At 36.2% G+C, this 23,472-nt stretch overlaps 2 protein-coding genes across 2 annotated transcripts; one reads left to right on the plus strand and one right to left on the minus strand.

The window, feature by feature from the left end:
* Positions 1–18,579: 18,579 nt before the first annotated feature.
* Positions 18,580–19,356, plus strand: TOM22-V (translocase of outer membrane 22-V). The gene has a single exon (XM_020349636.3). It carries the CDS (start codon positions 18,658–18,660, stop codon positions 18,952–18,954), a length of 297 nt encoding a protein of 98 aa, XP_020205225.1. The 5' UTR covers positions 18,580–18,657; the 3' UTR covers positions 18,955–19,356.
* Positions 19,357–22,013: 2,657 nt separating this feature from the next.
* On the minus strand, positions 22,014–23,130 carry LOC109811772 (plasmodesmata-located protein 2). The gene is made up of 3 exons (XM_083060923.1): positions 22,482–23,130; positions 22,243–22,362; positions 22,014–22,201 (listed from the first exon to the last, which is right to left on the minus strand). Exons 1-3 carry the CDS (start codon positions 23,128–23,130, stop codon positions 22,014–22,016), a joined length of 957 nt encoding a protein of 318 aa, XP_082917049.1.
* Between the last annotated feature and the right edge of the window lie 342 nt (positions 23,131–23,472).

A 23,472-nucleotide genomic window follows, 5' to 3' on the forward strand; every position in this document is an offset into this window, starting at 1 on the left:
TCCTGTAACATCCTAAAATTTTATTTTTATGTATTGGGATTGTTAAAAGGATTATCATATTTTTTTTTATATGTATTTTACTATTATGTATACGTATTTTACTATTCACGTATACGTATTTTTGAATAGTAATATATGTATTTTTGAACAGTAAATCCGTGGACGAACAGTAATCTCGTGAATGCACAGTATTTTACTATTAATATTATTTTAATGAATAGTGTATAGTAAATATAATATTATTTTAATCTGCATAGTAATTCCAGAATTTCTATAAATAGAGGCTAGGGACTGAAGGAAATTCATAACTTGAGATAAGGAAATTCTGGAGGAAGAAAGAGAGAGAGAGAAGAATCTAGAAAGAGAGGAGGTTCTGCTCTAGTTCCGGTCCTAGTTAATAAAAAAGAAGAGGAAGTTCTACTCAAATTTCTATTTAATCAGGTACGGGGGAAAAGAGGATTATTTATATGTAAAATACATTAGGGTATTGGGTAGAATTTCTTAGAATAACGTTTGATTTATGTGAATGGACGGCCAAGCCTCCTATTGATTTAAAATTTGGAATTTATGTGAATGGACGGCCAAGCCTCCTATTAATTTCTAATTTGGAATAATTAGGAATTTTACTGTTATTCTATTAACTTTTATGTTAATGAAAGTTAATTGCTATATTACTTGTAAGAATGAAGAATATTGATATAATATGCTTGAGGGGTATGTAGATCTTACTTTGTTAAGTTTATTTGTTATATGGAATTATACATGTGTTATAAATTTGATGAGATGTTGTATGGTTGTGATATGATTGTGATTGTGATGTCTCACATCGATGGCTAGTATGGCACGGCTCTGTATAAGTGGTGTTACAGGGAAGGCGTGACCCTAGCATGGTGTGAGATGAGAAAAACAGTTAACACCACCACTTATGTCAGTTATGGCAGCCCTGACATAGGGTTAATTGCAAGAGATTGTACTGATTGTAATGTGATTGTTGTTACTCACACTAAAGGATTAAGGATGATACGAACCCTGTGTGGTGGATACTTCAGGGACGAGCGTACTCCTCATAAATCAGGGATGATACGAACCTTGGGTAGGTGATGCTTCAGGGACGAGCGTACCCCTGGTATGGTGTGAGTAAGGGAGGCAATTAACCTGTATCACTTGTGTCAGATGTGGCGAGGTCTTGGCATAGTGTTAATTGTGATATTGATGGACATGAAAATGATTTTATGATTGTGAAAGTGACATGTATAATGGTTTGTGAAATGGTTGAATATTTGATAATTAAATCTATATACGTTTATATGAAATAAACAAGTTGTTATAATAAATTATACTGTGATGTGTTTGTATGTGTTTTGCATATAGATAATTTTTCTTTTCTCACCGTATAAATTGTGGATATTTTTAGGTGGAGAGGATCCAGCTGCAATTGGTATATAGTATGTCAGCAGTTTTATTTGGGAAAATGCTCTGATAGTGTGACATCGGGGCAGAGGATTTCTAGTTTAAGATATTTATGAAAATTCTGTAATATTATTTTGAAAACAATTTTAGAAACTCTTGTATTTTAGGTTTGATATTTCTATTAATGTGGTGTATTGAATTTTTGTTATGTGAACCCTTTTACCAATTTCAAAAGTTTATTTTCTTTAATTTTGTTATATTATTTCGATATATGTTTTGGGGTAGTAAGGGTGTCACATTTAGTGGTATCAGAGCCTGGTTGATTCAATCGGCCGTGAGTTATGAGTCTATTGTGCTTGTTTGATAAATGAATGTTGTAGTAAATTGATTGTTGAACATATTGATTTGTTAAAACGACAATTGATTAAAATTGTTGTTTTTAAAGCATAATTGTTAATTTTTCTGGGAGGACAGAAAAACAATGGCAGGAGGTAGAAATGATCTTGCAATCGCCGACGCTCTGCAAGCAATGTCTCAGGCTCTTGGTAATTTGAACCAACGACCAGAAGTTGATTGGCTAGAAAGATTCCAGCGAAATAATCCACCAAGTTTTCGTGGAGGCTATAATCCTGACGGAGCTGCTGACTGGATATTTGAAATTGAAAAGATATTCCAAGTCATGGGATGTCCTGTGACGCAGAAGGTGACTTTGGCTACCTTCATGCTCTCTGGAGAAGCTGGTATCTGGTGGCAAAGTACTTGGCAAAGAATAATAGCCATAGGAACCCAAGTAAGTTGGGATTCTTTCAAGCGGTTATTCTTGGAGAAATATTTTCCCCGAGATGTAAGACACAAGAAACAGGTAGAATTTCTTGAGTTAAAACAAGGAGAAGATTCGGTGGCCAAGTACGTGACTAAGTTTGAAGATTTGGTGAGATTCTGCCCTATGTACGACGGTGTGGGCAATGAGGAGGACAAATGCGTAAAGTTTGTGAGCGGTCTTCGCCCAGAGATTAAACAAGTGTTCAATTATCAAGGGATCACGCACTACCATGAATTGGTAAACAAGTGTAGAGTTTATGATGAGGACAACCAAGCTAGGGTAACTCATTATAAAAGTGGAGGACCAATGAGAAATAATAAGTTTGGTTCATCCAATAAAGGTAAACCTTATAACAAGCCTGCTGGAAATGCGAATACTAAAGTGAATAATCAGGACTTTGTGCAAGGAAACCAAGCTAGCCAACTTTCTGGAGGTGGAAATCGGAGTATTGTTCCACACAAAAACTGCTATAACTGTGGAAAGTCAGGTCATAAAGCAGCTGAGTGTCGGATGCAAAAGGTACTGATATGCTTCAAATGCAAAGCAGAAGGACACAAGGCTAGTGAATGTCCTCAGAATAGGAAAGAAACAACAGAGATTGAAGGGAACGCTAACAAACCTCGAACCACAGGAAGAGTATTTGCTTTGAGTGGTGCTGAAACTACTCAATCCGAGGACTTAATTCAGGGTATGTGTTTCATTAATGGAACTCCTTTAACCGTTTTATATGATTCTGGTGCAACTCACTCTTTTATATCACACGCATGTGTGTCTAAGTTAAAATTACCTGTCTCTTCCTTATCTTTTGAGTTAATTGTCGAAACACCCACTAATGGTCCTGTAATTACTTCTGATGTCTGTCCAAAATGTCCTCTAACTATTGAAGGTAGAGATTTCCTGGTTGACTTAATTTGTTTACCTCTAAGTCAACTAGATGTTATTCTGGGTATGGACTGGTTATCTTCCAATCATGTCCTTTTGAACTGTGCTTGTAAATCTATTGTTTTTGGTGAACCTGTTGAAAGAGTGAGTAAGGATTATTTGACTGCCAACCAAGTTAAGGTGTCTATGCAAGCGGATGCCCAAGTGTACATGTTGTTAGCTTCTTTAAATTCTGAGAAAAATGTTTCAGTAAATGAACTGCCTGTTGTATGTGACTTTTCGGATGTCTTCTCTGAGGTGTCTAGCTTACCACCTAGAAGAGAAGTAGAATTTTCCATAGATTTAGTTCCAGGAGCAGGACCTATTTCTATTGCACCTTATAGGATGTCACCCATAGAGTTAGTGGAACTGAAAAAGCAAATAGAAGAATTGTTGGAGAAGGGGTTTGTGAGACCTAGTGTATCACCTTGGGGAGCACCCGTACTCTTAGTCAAAAAGAAAGATGGTAGCATGAGATTGTGTGTGGATTATCGCCAGTTGAACAAAGTGACCATTAAGAACAAATATTCATTGCCTAGGATAGATGATCTTATGGATCAGTTGGCAGGTGCTTGTGTGTTTAGTAAGATTGATCTTAGATCAGGATACCACCAGATTAGGGTTAAGGAAGAAGATGTACCTAAGACAGCCTTTAGAACTCGCTATGGACACTATGAGTATCTAGTAATGCCTTTCGGTGTGACAAATGCTCCTGCAATTTTTATGGACTACATGAACCGGATTCTTCATCCATACTTGGATAAATTTGTAGTTGTCTTTATAGATGACATACTAGTTTATTCTAAGACTAATGAGGAGCATGAGGAACACTTAAGGGTAGTACTACAAACTCTCAGGGAGAAACAACTTTATGCTAAGTTGTCCAAGTGTGATTTTTGGCTAGAGGAGGTGAGTTTCTTAGGACATGTAATTTCAAGTGGGGGAATAGCAGTGGATCCATCTAAGGTTGAGGCTGTGCTTAATTGGGAGACACCTAAGTCAGTTAGTGAGATTAGGAGTTTCCTTGGATTGGATGGATACTATAGAAGATTCATAGAAGGATTCTCTAAGTTAGCATTACCCTTGACAAGTTTGACTAGGAAAGGAGTTATGTTTGTATGGGATAGTAAATGTGAAGATAGTTTCCGAACCCTTAAGGAAAAATTGACTAGTGCACCTGTTTTAGTATTGCCTGATCTTAGTAAGACTTTTGTGGTTTACTGTGACGCTTCTAAGATGGGTTTGGGTGGTGTATTAATGCAAGAGGGTAGGGTTGTATCTTATGCATCCAGACAATTGAAGGTACATGAGAGGAATTACCCCACCCATGATCTTGAATTAGCAGCTGTGGTATTCACACTTAAGATTTGGAGACATTATTTGTATGGTTCAAAATTTGAGGTGTTTAGTGATCATAAGAGTCTTAGGTATTTATTTGACCAAAAAGAATTAAATATGAGGCAAAGGAGATGGTTGGAATTCCTTAAAGACTATGATTTTGATCTTAATTATCATCCAGGAAAAGCTAATGTGGTAACTGATGCCTTGAGTAGAAAATCTTTGCATTTGTCTTCTCTTATGATTAGAGAGATGGATCTTTTGACACAATTTAGAGACTTGAGTCTGACTTGTGAAGTGAACCATAATAGTGTAAGACTAGGTATGACTCGGGTGACTAGTGAGTTGTTGGGGGAAATTAGAGAAGCACAGTTAATGGATTCATTTCTAGAGGCTAGACGAAAGGATATAGGACAAGGGATTGGAGAAGAATTTACCTTGGGTGCAGATGGAGTGGTAAGATTTAAAGATCGAGTATGTGTGCCTAGTAACCCTACACTTAAACGACTGATACTAGAGGAAGGTCATAAGAGCAAGCTTAGTTTTCATCCAGGAGCAACTAAGATGTATCAAGACCTAAGGAAGATATTCTGGTGGCCTAGGATGAAGAAAGATATAGCTGAATTTGTGAGTGCCTGTCTAGTATGTCAGAAGGCTAAGATAGAGCATCAAAAACCTTCAGGACTACTTCAGCCTTTGAGTATACCCGAGTGGAAGTGGGATAGCATTTCTATGGACTTTGTAGTTGCTTTGCCTAGGACTAGGAAAGGGCATGATTCCATTTGGGTTATAGTTGATAGGTTGACCAAGAGTGCACATTTTCTACCTATTAACATTAGGCATTCTCTAGAGAAATTGGCTAGATTGTACATTGATGAAATTGTGAGATTGCATGGGATACCATCTAGCATAATTTCAGACAGAGACCCTAGATTCACCTCTAGATTTTGGGAGAGCCTACAACAAGCCTTGGGAACCCAACTGAGACTTAGTTCAGCATATCATCCTCAAACTGATGGTCAGACTGAGAGGACTATTCAGTCTTTAGAGGATTTGCTTAGAACCTGTGTTTTGGACCAAGGAGGAAGTTGGGATAGCCTTTTACCTTTGATAGAGTTTACCTATAATAATAGTTACCACTCTAGCATAGGTATGGCACCCTATGAAGCCTTGTATGGTAGGAGGTGTAGAACTCCTTTGTGTTGGAGTGAGCCTGGAGACAATGTCATCTTAGGACCTGAGATTGTGCAACAAACTACTGAAAAAGTTAAATTGATACAGGATAGGATGAGGACAGCTCAGAGTAGACAGAAAAGTTATGCTGACAGAAGAAGAAAGGATTTAGAATTTCAAGAAGGTGACCATGTATTCTTGAAAGTCACTCCGTGGACTGGGGTTGGCAGGGCATTAAAATCCAGAAAACTTACTCCTCGATTTATTGGTCCTTTTCAAATTCTTAAAAGAGTCGGCAATGTTGCCTACCAAATTGCTTTGCCTCCTAATTTGTCAAATCTTCATGATGTCTTTCACATTTCTCAACTTCGAAAATATATCCACGATCCTTCGCATGTGATTGAGTCGGATCATATTAAGGTTAAGGAGAACTTGACGGTGGAAGCTACCCCGATAAGAGTCGAGGATCGAATGGTAAAGCAACTTAGGGGTAAAGAAATTCTTTTGGTAAAGGTTATTTGGGGAGGAGCTATACCTGAAAGTGCTACTTGGGAATTAGAGGAAAAGATGAAAGCTTCATATCTATTTTTATTTGCATCAGGTAATTTCGGGGACGAAATTTCTAAAAGGAGGGGAGTAATGTAACATCCTAAAATTTTATTTTTATGTATTGGGATTGTTAAAAGGATTATCATATTTTTTTATATATGTATTTTACTATTATGTATACGTATTTTACTATTCACGTATACGTATTTTTGAATAGTAATATATGTATTTTTGAACAGTAAATCCGTGGACGAACAGTAATCTCGTGAATGCACAGTATTTTACTATTAATATTATTTTAATGAATAGTGCATAGTAAATATAATATTATTTTAATCTGCATAGTAATTCCAGAATTTCTATAAATAGAGGCTAGGGACTGAAGGAAATTCATAACTTGAGATAAGGAAATTCTGGAGGAAGAAAGAGAGAGAGAGAGAAGAATCTAGAAAGAGAGGAGGTTCTGCTCTAGTTCCGGTCCTAGTTAATAAAAAAGAAGAGGAAGTTCTACTCAAATTTCTATTTAATCAGGTACGGGGGAAAAGAGGATTATTTATATGTAAAATACATTAGGGTATTGGGTAGAATTTCTTAGAATAACGTTTGATTTATGTGAATGGACGGCCAAGCCTCCTATTGATTTAAAATTTGGAATTTATGTGAATGGACGGCCAAGCCTCCTATTAATTTCTAATTTGGAATAATTAGGAATTTTACTGTTATTCTATTAACTTTTATGTTAATGAAAGTTAATTGCTATATTACTTGTAAGAATGAAGAATATTGATATAATATGCTTGAGGGGTATGTAGATCTTACTTTGTTAAGTTTATTTGTTATATGGAATTATACATGTGTTATAAATTTGATGAGATGTTGTATGGTTGTGATATGATTGTGATTGTGATGTCTCACATCGATGGCTAGTATGGCACGGCTCTGTATAAGTGGTGTTACAGGGAAGGCGTGACCCTAGCATGGTGTGAGATGAGAAAAACAGTTAACACCACCACTTATGTCAGTTATGGCAGCCCTGACATAGGGTTAATTGCAAGAGATTGTACTGATTGTAATGTGATTGTTGTTACTCACACTAAAGGATTAAGGATGATACGAACCCTGTGTGGTGGATACTTCAGGGACGAGCGTACTCCTCGTAAATCAGGGATGATACGAACCTTGGGTAGGTGATGCTTCAGGGACGAGCGTACCCCTGGTATGGTGTGAGTAAGGGAGGCAATTAACCTGTATCACTTGTGTCAGATGTGGCGAGGTCTTGGCATAGTGTTAATTGTGATATTGATGGACATGAAAATGATTTTATGATTGTGAAAGTGACATGTATAATGGTTTGTGAAATGGTTGAATATTTGATAATTAAATCTATATACGTTTATATGAAATAAACAAGTTGTTATAATAAATTATACTGTGATGTGTTTGTATGTGTTTTGCATATAGATAATTTTTCTTTTCTCACCGTATAAATTGTGGATATTTTTAGGTGGAGAGGATCCAGCTGCAATTGGTATATAGTATGTCAGCAGTTTTATTTGGGAAAATGCTCTGATAGTGTGACATCGGGGCAGAGGATTTCTAGTTTAAGATATTTATGAAAATTCTGTAATATTATTTTGAAAACAATTTTAGAAACTCTTGTATTTTAGGTTTGATATTTCTATTAATGTGGTGTATTGAATTTTTGTTATGTGAACCCTTTTACCAATTTCAAAAGTTTATTTTCTTTAATTTTGTTATATTATTTCGATATATGTTTTGGGGTAGTAAGGGTGTCACAGTTCCAAATAGGTAGAGTGGATTCTGGTGGTTCCATTTAGGTAAGGTGGAGCATGCCATGATATTGTTAATTAATAAATTAGAATGCACCAACGTAGTAAAGATTTTTTATTCTGTTATTTAATCACACATTTCGTTGTTTATACGATAAATTTATTAAATTTTAGAGTAAATTATACTAACACAATGAGGTATCGTAAAATTATACATACATTTTTTAATGTTTATAGTAATATTTCTTACGGGAGTAATAAAATAATGTTTTTAAATAATTAAAAGATTAATATAATATTTAAACAAAATAATGTCTTTTTAATAATTACAATATTAATGTTGTACTGGGAGGATCACATCGGCCACTTGAAATGGTACGTGACATGCCCTCTCAGCCACCAAAACAGCCGAGACAACCAAGAGGTAAGGACTTCTACATCACTTGGCTTATCACGGCTCGACGCGTCAACCGCCAAGATGGCCGAACCTACAAGGTCCCTTGTGCCTAAAGCGTCGAAGACTCGATCACATTAACAACCTAACTAATCGGCCAAATAACGTCTCGACTTGATCGGAGGTCGAGACTGGAAGAACAACTTCAGCCCTATAACATCTCAGCTTGGTTTGAGGCCAAGACTCAAAGAACAGCTTCAGCCCTATAACATCTCGGCTCGGTCGGAGGCCGAGACTCAAAAAACAGCTTCAGCCCTATAATATATTGGCTCGGTCGGAGGCTGAGACTCAGAATAACTTCAACCCTATACCTCTCGGCTCGGCCAACAGCCAAAACGACTAAACACCACAATTAGAACAATAATTATGATTAACAAGGCCAAACACGTGATTAAGGTACAATTAGTCGTTTAGCACCATATTACCTAATTTGGTAATTATCAGAGAAGGCCCACCACACTCAGGGCCCATTATAAGTAGTATAAATAAGTCATGTAAAACGAGGTAGGTTACTGTTCATTTATTACTATCGAGATTCGTGTTTGTCCTTACTTGAGCGTTGGAATGCCTTTTATAGGTGTCATCCCCCTTCTTTGGAGCATTCGTCCTGAACCCTCGTTCGACCTTCAAACTTAGAAGATTACGAGTGTGCCCTGAGACAGGAAAATGTAATATTTGTGCCGTGTGTTAAGTCTCAATTATACTCTTTTTAGATAGGACTTATTAAACAATTCCACTCATCCAAGACACTCTTGCAAAATGATTGTTCTCTTTTTTGTTCAATTTTTGTGCAGATATAACTAACCTAATCCCATCTAACAATACCTTGATACACCTCATTTTTTGTGCAGGTATTGAGTGAAGAGTTGAAAGTTGAAGACCCATTGGATTGAAAATTAAAGGAGCTAAGGAGCAGGAGAAGAGTACCTGCGCCAGGCGCAAGACTACCCGCGTCGGGCTTGAGCAAAACAGAGAGTCACACCTCTGCAATTCATAATTGCGTCAAGCGCAAGAAAGTGCACCGGGCGTACTCGAGACAGAGAGCAACTCAAACTCTTTGGAAAACATCGCGTCCGGCTTAAAAGTAATTGCGCCAGGCGTGTCTTGAGGCAGAGAGTAACTAAACTCTCTGGAAGGCCCTGCCCCGGGCACAAAGTATAATGCATCGGGCGTGGTAACCCTAACCTGACTCACCCAGCTCGTATTTGATCAAGACTTCGAGGATTTCTCCCTCATTCACACATTAGGCGACTTCTAAGAGCTGAGGAAGGGATTCCCGGTGCTTGGGACCGTTCGTGTGTGGGTGTTAAGTCTCAATTTTACCTCTTTTTGGATGAGACTTATTGAACAAATTCCACTCATCCTTTGAACCATTGCAATATAATTGTTCTCTTTTTGGTTCATTTTGTGTGCAGATATAACTAACCCAAATTCAGCTAACAATACCTTAATACACCTCATTTTTGTGCAGGTATTGAGCTAGTGACTTGAGGATTGAAGACTCTTAGGATTGGAAACCTAAGAAGCTAAGGAGCAGAGAAGAGGTTCTGCGCCGGGCTCAATATAACCTGCGCTGGGCGTGACAAAAACAGAGTATTTCATCTCTGCCAGTTATATTGCGCCGGGCGCAAAAGGAATTAAGCCGGGCGCAAAAGGAATTGCGCCGGGCTTGTGTTGAGACAGAGAGTGCTTGACTTCTCTGGAAGAACTTGCGCCGGGCGCGAAGAATTGTGCGCCGGGCGCGGAACCCTAATCTGATCTCCCAGGCTCGTATTTGAAGCCATTTTCGGGGATCTTTCTCTCCATTCTCACATTGGGCGCCTCCAGGAGCTGCGGAAGGGATTCCCAGGGCTTAGGATCGTCCGTGTGCGGATCTTTCCTTCGGTTCTTCACTTCCTCTTCCATCTCTATTTTGTATTTGCCCTCTTTGTTGAGTGGTTTCACCCATTTTGTGGGGTTAGATGTAACCAACGTACTCTATTGTAATCTTTACGGTTTTAATGATATATATACATGTTGTTTTATTCGTTGTTGTGTTTGTTTCTATTCTTAATGCTTGCTTTGGATTGATCACCCTTTGCATGATTTAAGGTTCCATGGGTATTGGAAAATAACCTTTGAAACTAGTTCTGAAACATATGCCTAGTGGTGATTGTATCTAGGGATAGAGCTTGACCCATTAGTAGTCTTAAACCCTAGCCCGTAATGCGGGTGTAGATATTGGGTACTCAAGGGATTGATATTCAATATCTGCATCTAGGCTCTTTCTCTAAGGGATTAGGTTTGAGTAAACTTATGGGTTGACTAAGCAATGAATTCAACAAGAGATTAAGGATACATTAGTGTTACGTTTGGTGAAATCTGACCCCCACAACCTCACAATACCACAATACCATTCCTTACCTTTTCCACTCACAAAACAATATTTATTTACAGCTTTCATTCCAATAGTCACAACTTTGCATTCACTGCACAAACTATGAAATTGGAATTATTCTTTAGTCACGAATAGTCAATAAATGCTTATATTACCTTCTAATCCCTGTGGATACGATATTTTTACTACTTGAACGGCCGGTATACTTGCCGTGTTTGAGACCGTTGATAGAATTAAACGAATTTACAAATGTTAACAAAAGTGTTTCAACGGAAATCTCAACAAGTTTTTGGCGCCGTTGCCGGGGATTAGAATGGCGATTTAGTATTTATAGCTATTTGTGACTTATTCTTTTACTTTTATTTTCATTTTATGGTAGCAATGAATTGTTGAAGCTGACCTGGGCGCTCTAGTCCTCTACTTTCTCTTGTATGCTAGGTACTATGAACAAGATTGACCAATCCCTCTGAGCAATTGTTGAGCAATCATGAGATTGAGCACAAAGCAAGGAGGAACAAGAGCAACAGGAGGAGAAGGAGAGTAGAGCACTTCAAGTTGGTCATCGTCAGGCTCGGGACAGTAAACAAGCGCTTCCTGGGAGGCAACCCAGAGATCTGAACTGTGTTTTAGATTTTTGTTGCATGTTGTCCTGTGTTATAAGTGTTGTTTTGTATTATGTGTTGTGTTTTGTTTTATATTTTTTGTGTTATATGTTGTTTGTGTTAATTGTTAAGTGTTTGAATCATGTTTGAATGAGTAAATATAGGGTATATTTTGCTTAGAGTGTGAGAGATGAGGTAACTCTGTTTTCGGGTGGTTATAAGGCCTCCTTTCAAAGCAAATTTAGGCAAAAAAACTGACCATATCAGGGTTACGCGCCCGGCGCGCTTCACCTCGCGCCCAGCGTAAGACTCGAATTGTGGTCTCTGGAACCCACCATGCCGGGCGCGTTTAACGCACGCCCGGCGCGATATCAGATTTTGAAACCTCGTTGATTTTCGCTGATATGAAGCCCGGCGCATCTGTGTTAAGCCCGGCGCACCACACCCCTGACACCCAATATTTATCTGTTTTCAATCATGTTTCTTTATGTTCTGTTGTATGTTGTATGTTTGTGTGCTTTATGTTGCATTATTATCGTCCAATTCCGTGTGCATGCATGTTGTGCTTAATTTTGGTCTAAGGATATTCTCCATTTTTTGCTATATTTGCTTGGTCATCAATGTGTATAATTTTTGTGCTCACCATGTTCTTTCATGATTATACTCCGCAATCACTTCTGGTTACCAGAACTTTCAGGCATATACTGGTTGGCCTGGGGACCAGGCTCCTAAGTTTGGGGGAGTGAAGCTGCTGATGCTGATGGAGTTGATGATGGTAGAGCAGCTCTTGGAGATGATGATGACCAGACCCCATAGATGGAAGCAGATGGAGCCTACCTTAGTTTACCTTTGTCTATTGCAATTTATTCTTCTGTCTTTTATTTTCAGTATTTAACTATTTTTATATATAGTCTTTTTGATGATTACTCTGTTGGTTCTTTTTGTGAATAGTCTGCCTTAGCATGGTTTTTAATCTTGTTGATACTTGTTTTGTTTGTGGTCGATTCTGGATTATAGTTTGCTTGATGTTTATGGTGTGTGTACCTTAGACATTTTCAAGTCACATTAGATATTTAGTTCATAACTAGTTGCATACGGGTTTCAATGTTGATCATAGAACTGAGCTGAGTTTGATAGTTGTGCATGCATAGCCAGGTGAGGTGTGAGCCTAAATACCTATGAGTGAACTACACTTAGGTTGCATGATAGACTTTGCTTGAGTTTCCCTGGTGGTTTGCTTATGTTGTGCACTTATATGATCAAGGCATTCACATTTCCATCTTTTGTTAACCATCTAAGCCAAAAAGCCATCTCCACTCTTCACTTGACCCATACCTTTCTAAGCCTAAACACCACACCTTCCACTTGTCCCAAACCATGAAAAATTAACCATAACCCTTGTTTTGGTTAAGAGAGCAAACTGATGACATCAAATAAGTTTGGGGGAGTTGAAGAATGGGGAATTTTGGGAAGAAGAAAGTATGTGGTCAGCCATTACAAAAAAAAAAAAAAAAAAAAAAAAAAAAAACAAAAAAACAAAGCAAAACAAAAACAAAAATATTAAGATGCAAAAATGTAAATATGCATCTCATAAAGGCTAATGGCTTGGATCAGGTAAAGGGCATGTGCCAAATTGTTGTAATGGGGTATGGAGAGGGACATCATTGTAAAATCTTATTTGCTCTCTTAAGCTATAGCACCTTCAATCCTTGAAAAACCATAAAACTGCTACCGCTTGACCCTGCTTGACCCAGATTGCCCTAATAAAGACCTTGTGATAAGTGTCTGCATTTGTTTTACCACTGGTTTCATTTGGAAACGAAGAGCAAAGTTGAATTATGTGGCGTGAGTAGTAGACTAGAGAGAAACACTCACCCTGATACACTAGTGTGCATGGAGAGAAACATTTTCCTAGTGAGGATGCATACACAGATAGTCATTACTCTTCTCAGCTCTTTGATCTCTTTTGAAACCTTTGTTTGCACCTTGTCATGTTCTATTGCAATAATTGTGATTGGAAATTCATCTGAGGTTCATGCTTGCGAAAAGAAGATACAAGTAAACTAGGATGTAGAAATTGACTCACTTGCATTGCTTGTTATCTGCTAGATTAATTACCTTTTTGCTTGAGGACAAGCAAGGTTCTAAGTTTGGGGGAGTTGTTAAGTCTCAATTTTACCTCTTTTTGGATGAGACTTATTGAACAAATTCCACTCATCCTTTGAACCATTGCAATATAATTGTTCTCTTTTTGGTTCATTTTGTGTGCAGATATAACTAACCCAAATTCAGCTAACAATACCTTAATACACCTCATTTTTGTGCAGGTATTGAGCTAGTGACTTGAGGATTGAAGACTCTTAGGATTGGAAACCTAAGAAGCTAAGGAGCAGAGAAGAGGTTCTGCGTCGGGCTCAATATAACCTGCGCTGGGCGTGACAAAAACAGAGTATTTCATCTCTGCCAGTTATATTGCGCCGGGCGCAAAAGGAATTAAGCCGGGCGCAAAAGGAATTAAGCCGGGCGCAAAAGGAATTGCGCCGGGCTTGTGTTGAGACAGAGAGTGCTTGACTTCTTTGGAAGAACTTGCGCCGGGCGCGAAGAATTGTGCGCCGGGCGCGGAACCCTAATCTGATCTCCCAGGCTCATATTTGAAGCCATTTTCGGGGATCTTTCTCTCCATTCTCACATTGGGCGCCTCCAGGAGCTGCGGAAGGGATTCCCAGGGCTTGGGATCGTCCATGTGCGGATCTTTCCTTCGGTTCTTCACTTCCTCTTCCATCTCTATTTTGTATTTGCCCTCTTTGTTGAGTGGTTTCACCCATTTTGTGGGGTTAGATGTAACCAACGTACTCTATTGTAATCTTTACGGTTTTAATGATATATATACATGTTGTTTTATTCGTTGTTGTGTTTGTTTCTATTCTTAATGCTTGCTTTGGATTGATCACCCTTTGCATGATTTAAGGTTCCATGGGTATTGGAAAATAACCTTTGAAACTAGTTCTGAAACATATGCCTAGTGGTGATTGTATCTAGGGATAGAGTTTGACCCATTAGTAGTCTTAAACCCTAGCCCGTAATGCGGGTGTAGATATTGGGTACTCAAGGGATTGATATTCAATATCTGCATCTAGGCTCTTTCTCTAAGGGATTAGGTTTGAGTAAACTTATGGGTTGACTAAGCAATGAATTCAACAAGAGATTAAGGATACATTAGTGTTACGTTTGGTGAAATCTGACCCCCACAACCTCACAATACCACAATACCATTCCTTACCTTTTCCACTCACAAAACAATATTTATTTACAGCTTTCATTCCAATAGTCACAACTTTGCATTCACTGCACAAACTATGAAATTGGAATTATTCTTTAGTCACGAATAGTCAATAAATGCTTATATTACCTTCTAATCCCTGTGGATACGATATTTTTACTACTTGAACGGCCGGTATATTTGCCGTGTTTGAGACCGTTGATAGAATTAAACGAATTTACAAATGTTAACAAAAGTGTTTCAACGGAAATCTCAACAGTGGGTCTTTCTTTCGGTTCTTCCATCTCTATTTTTGTTTCATCCTCATTGTTTTGAGCGGTTCTACCCATTATTTTGTGGGGTTAGATGTAACCAACGATACTCTTATGTAATCTTTACGTTTTTGATGATATATATATATATATATATGTTGTTCATTCATTGTTGTGTTATGTTTCTATTCTTAATGCTTGCTTTAGATTGATCCTCCTTTGCTTGATATAAAGTCTATTGGGTATTGAAAAATAACCATTGAAACTAGCTCTGAAACAAATTCTTAGTGGAAAATGTATCTAGGAATGGAGCTTAGCCCATTAGTAGTCTTAAACCCTAACCCGTAATGCGGGTGTAGGTATTGGATACTCAAGGAATTGATATTCACTATCCGCACCTAGGCTCTTGCTCTGAGGGATTAGGTTTGAGTAAACTTATGGGTTGACTAAGCAATGAATGTAACAAGAAATTAAAGATTCATTAGTGTGACGTTCGGTGATTTCTAACCCCACAATCTTACAAAACCACAATACCATTTCTACCCTTTCCACACACAAAACAATCAGTTTTATAGTTTTAACATTCCATAGGTCATAACTTTTATTTGAATTGCATGACAATCTATGAAAATGGAATTATTCTTTAGTCACGAATAATCAATAAATGCTTATTTTACCTACTAATCCATGTGGATACGATATAATTTACTACTTGAATGGCCGGTATACTTACCGTGTTTGAGTCCGTTGAGAGAATTAAAATGATTTACAATAATAACAAAAGTAGTTTTAACGGAAATCTCAACAACGTGTCATTATAATTTTTTAAATAATTAATAAATTAGTGTATGGATAATTTTTTTGAATTGTATGTGATTTCATGAAATTTCAAGAAACGCTTATGTGATTTACTCTAATTTTTTTTATATAATATTTACTCTAAAATCCATACTTATAATGATTTGTGATAGATCAATAATGAAGAAAAAAAATACATCGGTGATCCATGAAAACTAAATGTTTATTTACTACCTTTTATAAGATGTAATGTACTTTTTAGAAAATATTAAATTATGTTTTTTTTTCTCTATTAAAGATTTTAAGGATATGTATTTTTCTTTTTCTTTTCTTAAATTTTATCCAATTCACATTTTTTAAATTTTGTTGATATTAAGGCATAAGTTTTGATATAAGACAATATCTTCATCTCTTATAAAATTATAATGATAAATAAAAAGGGTAAAGTTGATAAATCATGATTTTGTTTTATAGATTTAATAAAATTAACTAACATAACTATTTATATTGATTTTTAATAATTCACCCTTAAAAATATATTCTCATAGAAATTGAAATTCATCTTTGAAGTATTAGAATTTGGTAATAAGTTTATTTTAATCGGTTCTCAAGTTATAAATAACTAGTATTTTTAGTGTACAATACATATATTAAATATTTATTGTATATAATTAAAATTTTAAATAAATTATGTATATAAATAAATATTATATTTAAATATATAATTTAATTTAAAATTTGAACAAATAAAATTTTAAATATATAAATTTTATTTTAAATTTATGATAAATAATTTATATCGTAACATAAAATTATTTTTATTTATTTATAATTTATTTTAAATATATTAAAATTTAATTTATAAATAGTTATGATAGATAAAAAATTGAATTAGAAATAAAATTAAAAAAAAATTAAAGATCCTTTTAGAAACTCAAAAATGATCTCGCACTTGTAAGTTGATTGGTTAATGTGATGTTGACTATGTTGAAAATAAAATAGAACAAAAAAATAGTAGTAGTAAATAATGTGACTTCATTAGAAATAACTTAATTTCCTAGTCAAGTTAAAGACAAACAACCATAACTTAATTTCCTAGTCAAGTTAAAGACAAACAACCATAACTCCTTTTAAGTTTTGTGAATCAAACATCAACCAGAAGATTATAGTATATTCAAGACTAAAATTCTCATTTTTTTTGTGATATTATCGATAACCTCTAAAAATTCTATTTTACATTCAATAGAAAAACATGTTCAAGTTAAGCATTTTCTTATTGTAGATGATGTTCAATAAAGGAATTATTGATCTTTAGTTTATTTCAACCGAAAATTAAGTAGCAGATATTTTCACAAAAAAAACTTTTTTCTCTTTTAAAGATAAACTTACTCATTTCAACCAATGAAAGGTTATTTGAAATATATAACCTATGTTGTATAGTGGCGGGTTGATGGACCAGTTTGTCAAAACTCACTAAAAATCAAAATAAAAATATTAAATATTAAAAAATAGTAATTAATTTATAAACATTCAATTTATTTTATAAACATGTACAAATTATACTTTTTTAATTGTATATAATATAAATTTATTTATAAATAAATATTTTTTATTTAAATTAAGAGTGAATTATAGATGAGTTAACCAACCAGTTTGGTGAGTTAAGAAGAATTAGTGGGTTAAATTACCTAAAATCTTCCACTATTTTTTATTGAGTAAAATTAATTGACATGACGAGTCCATTTTATCACCTCATTTATTATAATATAGAAAAAATTAATTATATTATTATACGTTAGAATACATTTTTATTCTAAAAACTTTAACTTAACTTATTTTATAATATAAAACATACATTTCTTAAAAAAAATATTAAAAAGGAATTTAAATATTATATGTATACAACAAAAGCAAGATATACATATATAATTATAACTTGGGGTAGCAATTAGGGATGACAAAAATACCCGCACCCGCGGGTATTCGTGGATAAAACCCACTACGGGTAATAAATGTATATGCTAATTGGGTACCCGCGGATAATGGGGACGGATAATTTTTTACCCGTTTATAAATGGGGCGGGGGCGGGTATGATGATATCCATACCCGTAGGTACCCGTTTAATATTATTTCTTAAATATCTTAATTATCATTTTACCATATAATCCTAAAACTACACTCTCTCATCTCATTTTCTTACAAAAGTGAGGTTGATGAAGTTACCGACATGTATTAAGCATGTTATAGAATTATGTTGAATGTAATTTGATTAATTTTCTAACTTTGATTGGACCAATAAGATTTATGTATTTTAAGTTATTTACTTTCATTTGGAATTATGAGATTGAATTATTGTAACTTTGTGATGAGACTTTAACTTACTCGTGAGATCGATGTATTTTAAGTTATTGATTATCTTGAATTTTTATTATTATTTTAACAAAACTAACGTTAAATAAAAGTTTAAAATTAACATTGAATTTTTAATTTTAATATTTCAATGACATTAAAATATAAACTTAAAATTATTTGTAATATAATTTTTTTAATTTCTTAAAAATTTTATAAATATTCATGGATATCCGTAGATATCTGTGAGTTTTCAAGAAATTCATAGATACTTGCTTAATGGATACCCGCGCGGATATAGAGTGGGTATGGGACCAATTTTCATTCAGCGGGGCGAGAGCGAGTTTACTATTACCCGTCCCATGGACCCCGTTGTCATCCCTGGTAGCAATGCAAAAAAAAAAAAAAAAGGGGGGGGTAGTAGTGTAGTACTAGTAGTGAGAACATGAGTCACCCATATAGTGCATAGGGTATAAGAAGGGTATAAGAGGGGAGAGTGCAGCAGAATTAGGTTACTCACGAACCCTAACAACATCCGACGATGGCGTCCCAAGGCCGAAGAGGTGGAGTCTCTCTCCCTGACAGACCCAGCAATTCAACCTCCATCCTCGCCAAGATCTCCCGCTCCTCCCTCGTCTCCCGCGGCAAGGAAGCCGCCGGCGACGCCGCCTTCGTCGCCAAGAAGCTCCTCCGCAGCACCGGCAAGGCCGCCTGGATCGCCGGCACCACCTTCCTCGTCCTCGTCGTCCCTCTCATCGTCGAGATGGACCGCGAGCAGCAGCTCAACGACCTCGAGCTCCAGCAGGCCAGCCTCCTCGGCACCCCCGCCCCCAAATGAGGTTCCCTCCTTTCAGATCCACTTCTTACCTGCTTCTAGGGTTTCCGCTTTCGCAATAATTTTACTCTTTCTAGGTTTTCATAAACCTTGCCGTCACAAGTTTTGTGTATTCTTTCTTCGTTTACTATATTATCTGTCATTAGTTCTTCGAATGCGGGTTGCTCAGTCTAATTTACCTGCTGCTTAGTGGAATGAATGCCTTTGGTTGGTTGCTGCTGCGCTATTCTATTTTGTGATGAATTTATTGAATAGAATTATAATTAGCTACCTACCTCGTCGAGGAACGGTTCAATTAGGATGTATTTCGCGGGTTGAGACTGGTTTCATGTTGAACATCAACTTTAGCTCCTGTTTAGTTTCTTTTTTTTTTTTTTTTTGAAACGTGCTCCGAGTTTATGATTAGGTTGTGTTGTGATTAATCTTGTTCTTTTTGCAAATTTATTGAAGAATAGCTTTGGATGCTTGTAAGGTGCTTGACACTGGGGATTAATTTGGAAAGGAAAGGTGGGGGAGGTATTTTGTATGGGTGATTGAGATATGAGAGGCTTTGTGTTTTCTAATGATGATGGGTTGTTGTTAAATTGTTTCACTTGACACGAAAACATGAGCCAGAGTGTTTGGTTTAGTCAAATCAATAATGGTAAAGTTGTATGATCATCTGAAAATAGTGGGACATAACGAACACTTGTCTGTTTAATTTAACCCATTCCGTGCCTGCACTGCACATGGTATCATTATTGGAGGCTTAGCTTTCTGGTGACTTCCTCCAAACCCATCATGTAGAAACACCCCATCTCTGGTAACCTTGGCTTACTGGGTTTTGGTGATTATATTTTTAGGATTTTATGTTTATTGTGACATAGTCCACATTCAAGTTCCATTTCCTTTCGATTTTCATTTGTTTTTTTATTCACAATCTTGTGGTTTCCTGTTGAAGTTCAAACTGCATTGTGTGATTTAACAAGGCTCTGCTATCTTCCACTTTCCTATCACTTCATTCTCCTCTGTAGGCTCACTGCCACCAAAACCAATTTTCTTTTTGTTGTTTGGATGTTCTTGTCCACTAGATCTGTAGTTTATGTGGTTTGGTGGAAGCATTCTGCTAGTCCAGTTGTTGTGGCCTGCACTGACCGGAAGCTCTGCCAAGTGCTATCAGCCGCTGATGGTGCATTGGTCTGTCGCTTTCTGATTCTTTTTCCCGTGTCCATTCATGTTGGTTTGCATAGGTTTTGGAATATGAGAAAATGGTGGAAGGAAGTGAAATGTGATATTGATATCGTTCAAGGCCAGTGTTAGATTGACTGACTGTTCCAATTGGGAAAAGCCCTTCGAGTTCATAAGATGGTGGTCAAAGGCAAGGCAAGTGAGATATCAGTTGTGCTGAAGGGCAGTTTGCAAAGAAAAATACAGATAATAACATTAATTATGCATGGTTTAAAATACATTAACAGTTTTTTTTTTCTCATGAAAAGTGCGTGCGGTCAAGCCCAATCAAACTAAACAAGCAATATTACAATGAAAAGTCATTATGGTACCATAGTCCTTGAGGATGCAAAATAACCTTCAGGGGAACATTTAACAGAAAATTATAAAGAAAATCATTATGGTGCCCATATTTGCAAAGCAATATGCTTCGTTGTATATATGGGTCAGCCTGACGTCCCGGATATTCTCTAAAGACCAAATTGATCTCTCAAGATAATGGAATAGCAAAAATCGAAATTTATTAGTTTATCAATTCAGCAGGTTGTATTTCATTCATCCATTCCATTAGTCTATTTTCACATTCAATGGCTAATACAAGAAGGAACACCTGTGGACCGTGGTTGTTTGTTTGTTACTTTCTCCAGTCGGTTGAATAATTGGGGTTTGCAGCTCGCGGTTTCGTAATTTGTTTGTTTGTTGACATATTACATTCTCTGGCGTATTTTTTCAAAAGCGTTATTATTAGCGGAATTTAATTAAAAAATGATATTGTGCGGATTTACTTTTACTTTTAATGAGTTTTACTAATATGATTCGATAGTTTTCAATAAATTTTTTGATTAACAATAAAGATATGTTTCAATGAATGTAGTGTTACTTTGTTTCACGGTGGCATGTTTATTGTTTACTGCTTTCGTTTAAACATTTGCAAGGTAAATTTGATGTAATGTGATTTATGTTTGAATGTATTTTTTATCATAAAAAATAAGTTAAGAGTTTCAGTATATATTTTATTAACCAATACAAAAGTTATCTAAAATTGTTTCAATCCAAAACTAAGTTTGCATCTAGAATTATTTTCTGGAAGTAAACGTATAAATACTTTTGTAAAATCAAATTACTATCATTTCAATGTAATTATGGATTATCTATCATGAATTCAAACACGTTATCAGCTATATGAAGAGTGTGTAAAGACCAATTTGTTATTGTTCGAGAAATTCACAGTACCTGTCCCTTTTTGCTGCCCTAATGTCCATGTTTTCTCTTTTTGCTACATAATTGGGACGAGCTGCCTGTGTATGGCTAGTAGGAGAATATTTGCTTAAATTCATTCTTTTTTCTAAATAAAATTTCATCCCATGTCTTTCTAATTATTTGATAGACAACCTCTACTTTTTAAAAAAAATAAAAATAAAGGAGTTTTAAAAACTATATTAAATTCACATTAAGATTTAGTTAATGTTTTGCATCAACTTGTTTCTTGCTTTTTATATGTATGTATTTTATGAGGGACATTGTAACCATAAAATTACGAGTGACAAAAAGGAAAAGCCAAAATGTGCGATGGCGCTCCCAAATACGAGTCTTATTACAATTTTTAAGAGAAGCAAGAACAAAAATGAAAAGTATAATAGCATGCTCTTTCGTGTGATTTTAATGTAATCTATAGTAATATTAAAATTGTCTAATCATTTGTGTTGGCCGGATAGTATACTACTATTTTTTTTTTCTTGTTACTACACTCACAGTATTGTCTCCCTCACTGACTGTACTTGTGCACGGTCACAGGCTAGTTTTTAATACATATTTTCTACATATTAATTCATTCAAGGGCATTCAGTATCAAGACATTACATGATATATGCAGTCCAATTCTTAATATTGTCACCTTTTTCAGCCCAATCCTCAGTATCATCTCCTTTTTTCTTCAACCTTGACTTGATAACTAAATAACAAACAATTAATAAAGCCAAAGCTCCAAACCCTCCCACTGTAAGAGCTACAGCCCTCCGAGTGCAGTCCTGTTGCCCCGGTGACCCTGATCCAATTAAACACAATATGCAAGCTTTATTACTTAACATGCAAGTAACCACAACCGCAAGGTGCCACAAAAGACATTCTCATCCAAATCAACCCCTTCCTTGACCCCATTTCTAAATCCCCAAATGAAATTAGGCCCAATTTTCAAACTAACGAGAACTATATCAATTCACAAACTCACATAATATTATACATCACATAATTACATTGCATTAAAATAAGGGAAAGAAGATATTTCCTGTATTGTTATACCCGAAAAAGATGACAGTTGGACTCACCCTTGGGGTAAAAACTGTAGCTGATAAAACATTTGTGCAGATAAATTTGTGCAGAAATTGAGTCACCACACTCAGCCTTGGCCTGATCCTCAGCACTCTTCACACAATCCCCACAATCATCATTGCCCAAATCGCCCTCACACTGCCCCAACATATCGAGGGACTCGTAGCTCCCAGTGTAAAACAAGTTTCCACCACTTTTCACACCACTTTCCACCACACCAAAAGCGTAGTCCCTTCTTCTCTCAAACCCATCATCATAATTCTCTTTCTTGGACCCACAAACCTTGTAAAGCAATTGCGTCTCAGGAACTTGCTTGAACCCAACAACCTCGTACCTCAGATAGCACTCAATAAGCTGAACCCTCGCTGCCACCACCTTGCCACACAATTTGTCAAGCATTTCAGGAATCTTGCTCACGCAGTTGTTGCATGCAGAGTTTGAGAGGTCCCCTCCGCATTGGTAGAGACCCATGATCTCATTATGGCCTTCCCCAAAGGTTGTGGTGAAGAATGGCTTTTGTTCAGATTGTGTCACTAGAGAAACCAAGAGGGTTTTGAGGTTCTGTGAGTATATCCCAAATGGGTCGTTCACTTTCTCATCTGCACAACTCTTGTAAACCAAGTTTATGTTTTCTGCATCTGACATAGGATGTAGAAGAATGAAGCATAAAACAGTGAAGAGAAAAAGAAACGAATGGGAGTAGCTTTGGCTACAAATTCGGTGCATGTCATTGGGAGACATGAGGGGAGGACAGGAGCTTCAATTCTTGCACTGTTCTATCAGTTCAATACTCCTCTATGTAGGTTCAGTACCATTCCAAACCGACACTATTTAACATAAGAATAGTAGCAACCTGTGTTCTTTAACTAAACTGTTCAGAATTCGATTCTTGTCTTTGAATATGAAATAGACTATGTAAAGGTTAGTCATTATATGAATACTTCGTTAGAATATGTATACCAAAAAATAGTTACATTCTGAGGTACA

Source organism: Cajanus cajan, chromosome 7, assembly GCF_000230855.2.
Source record: "Cajanus cajan strain Asha chromosome 7, NIPB_CcT2T_4, whole genome shotgun sequence".
Lineage (NCBI taxonomy): Eukaryota > Viridiplantae > Streptophyta > Magnoliopsida > Fabales > Fabaceae > Cajanus > Cajanus cajan.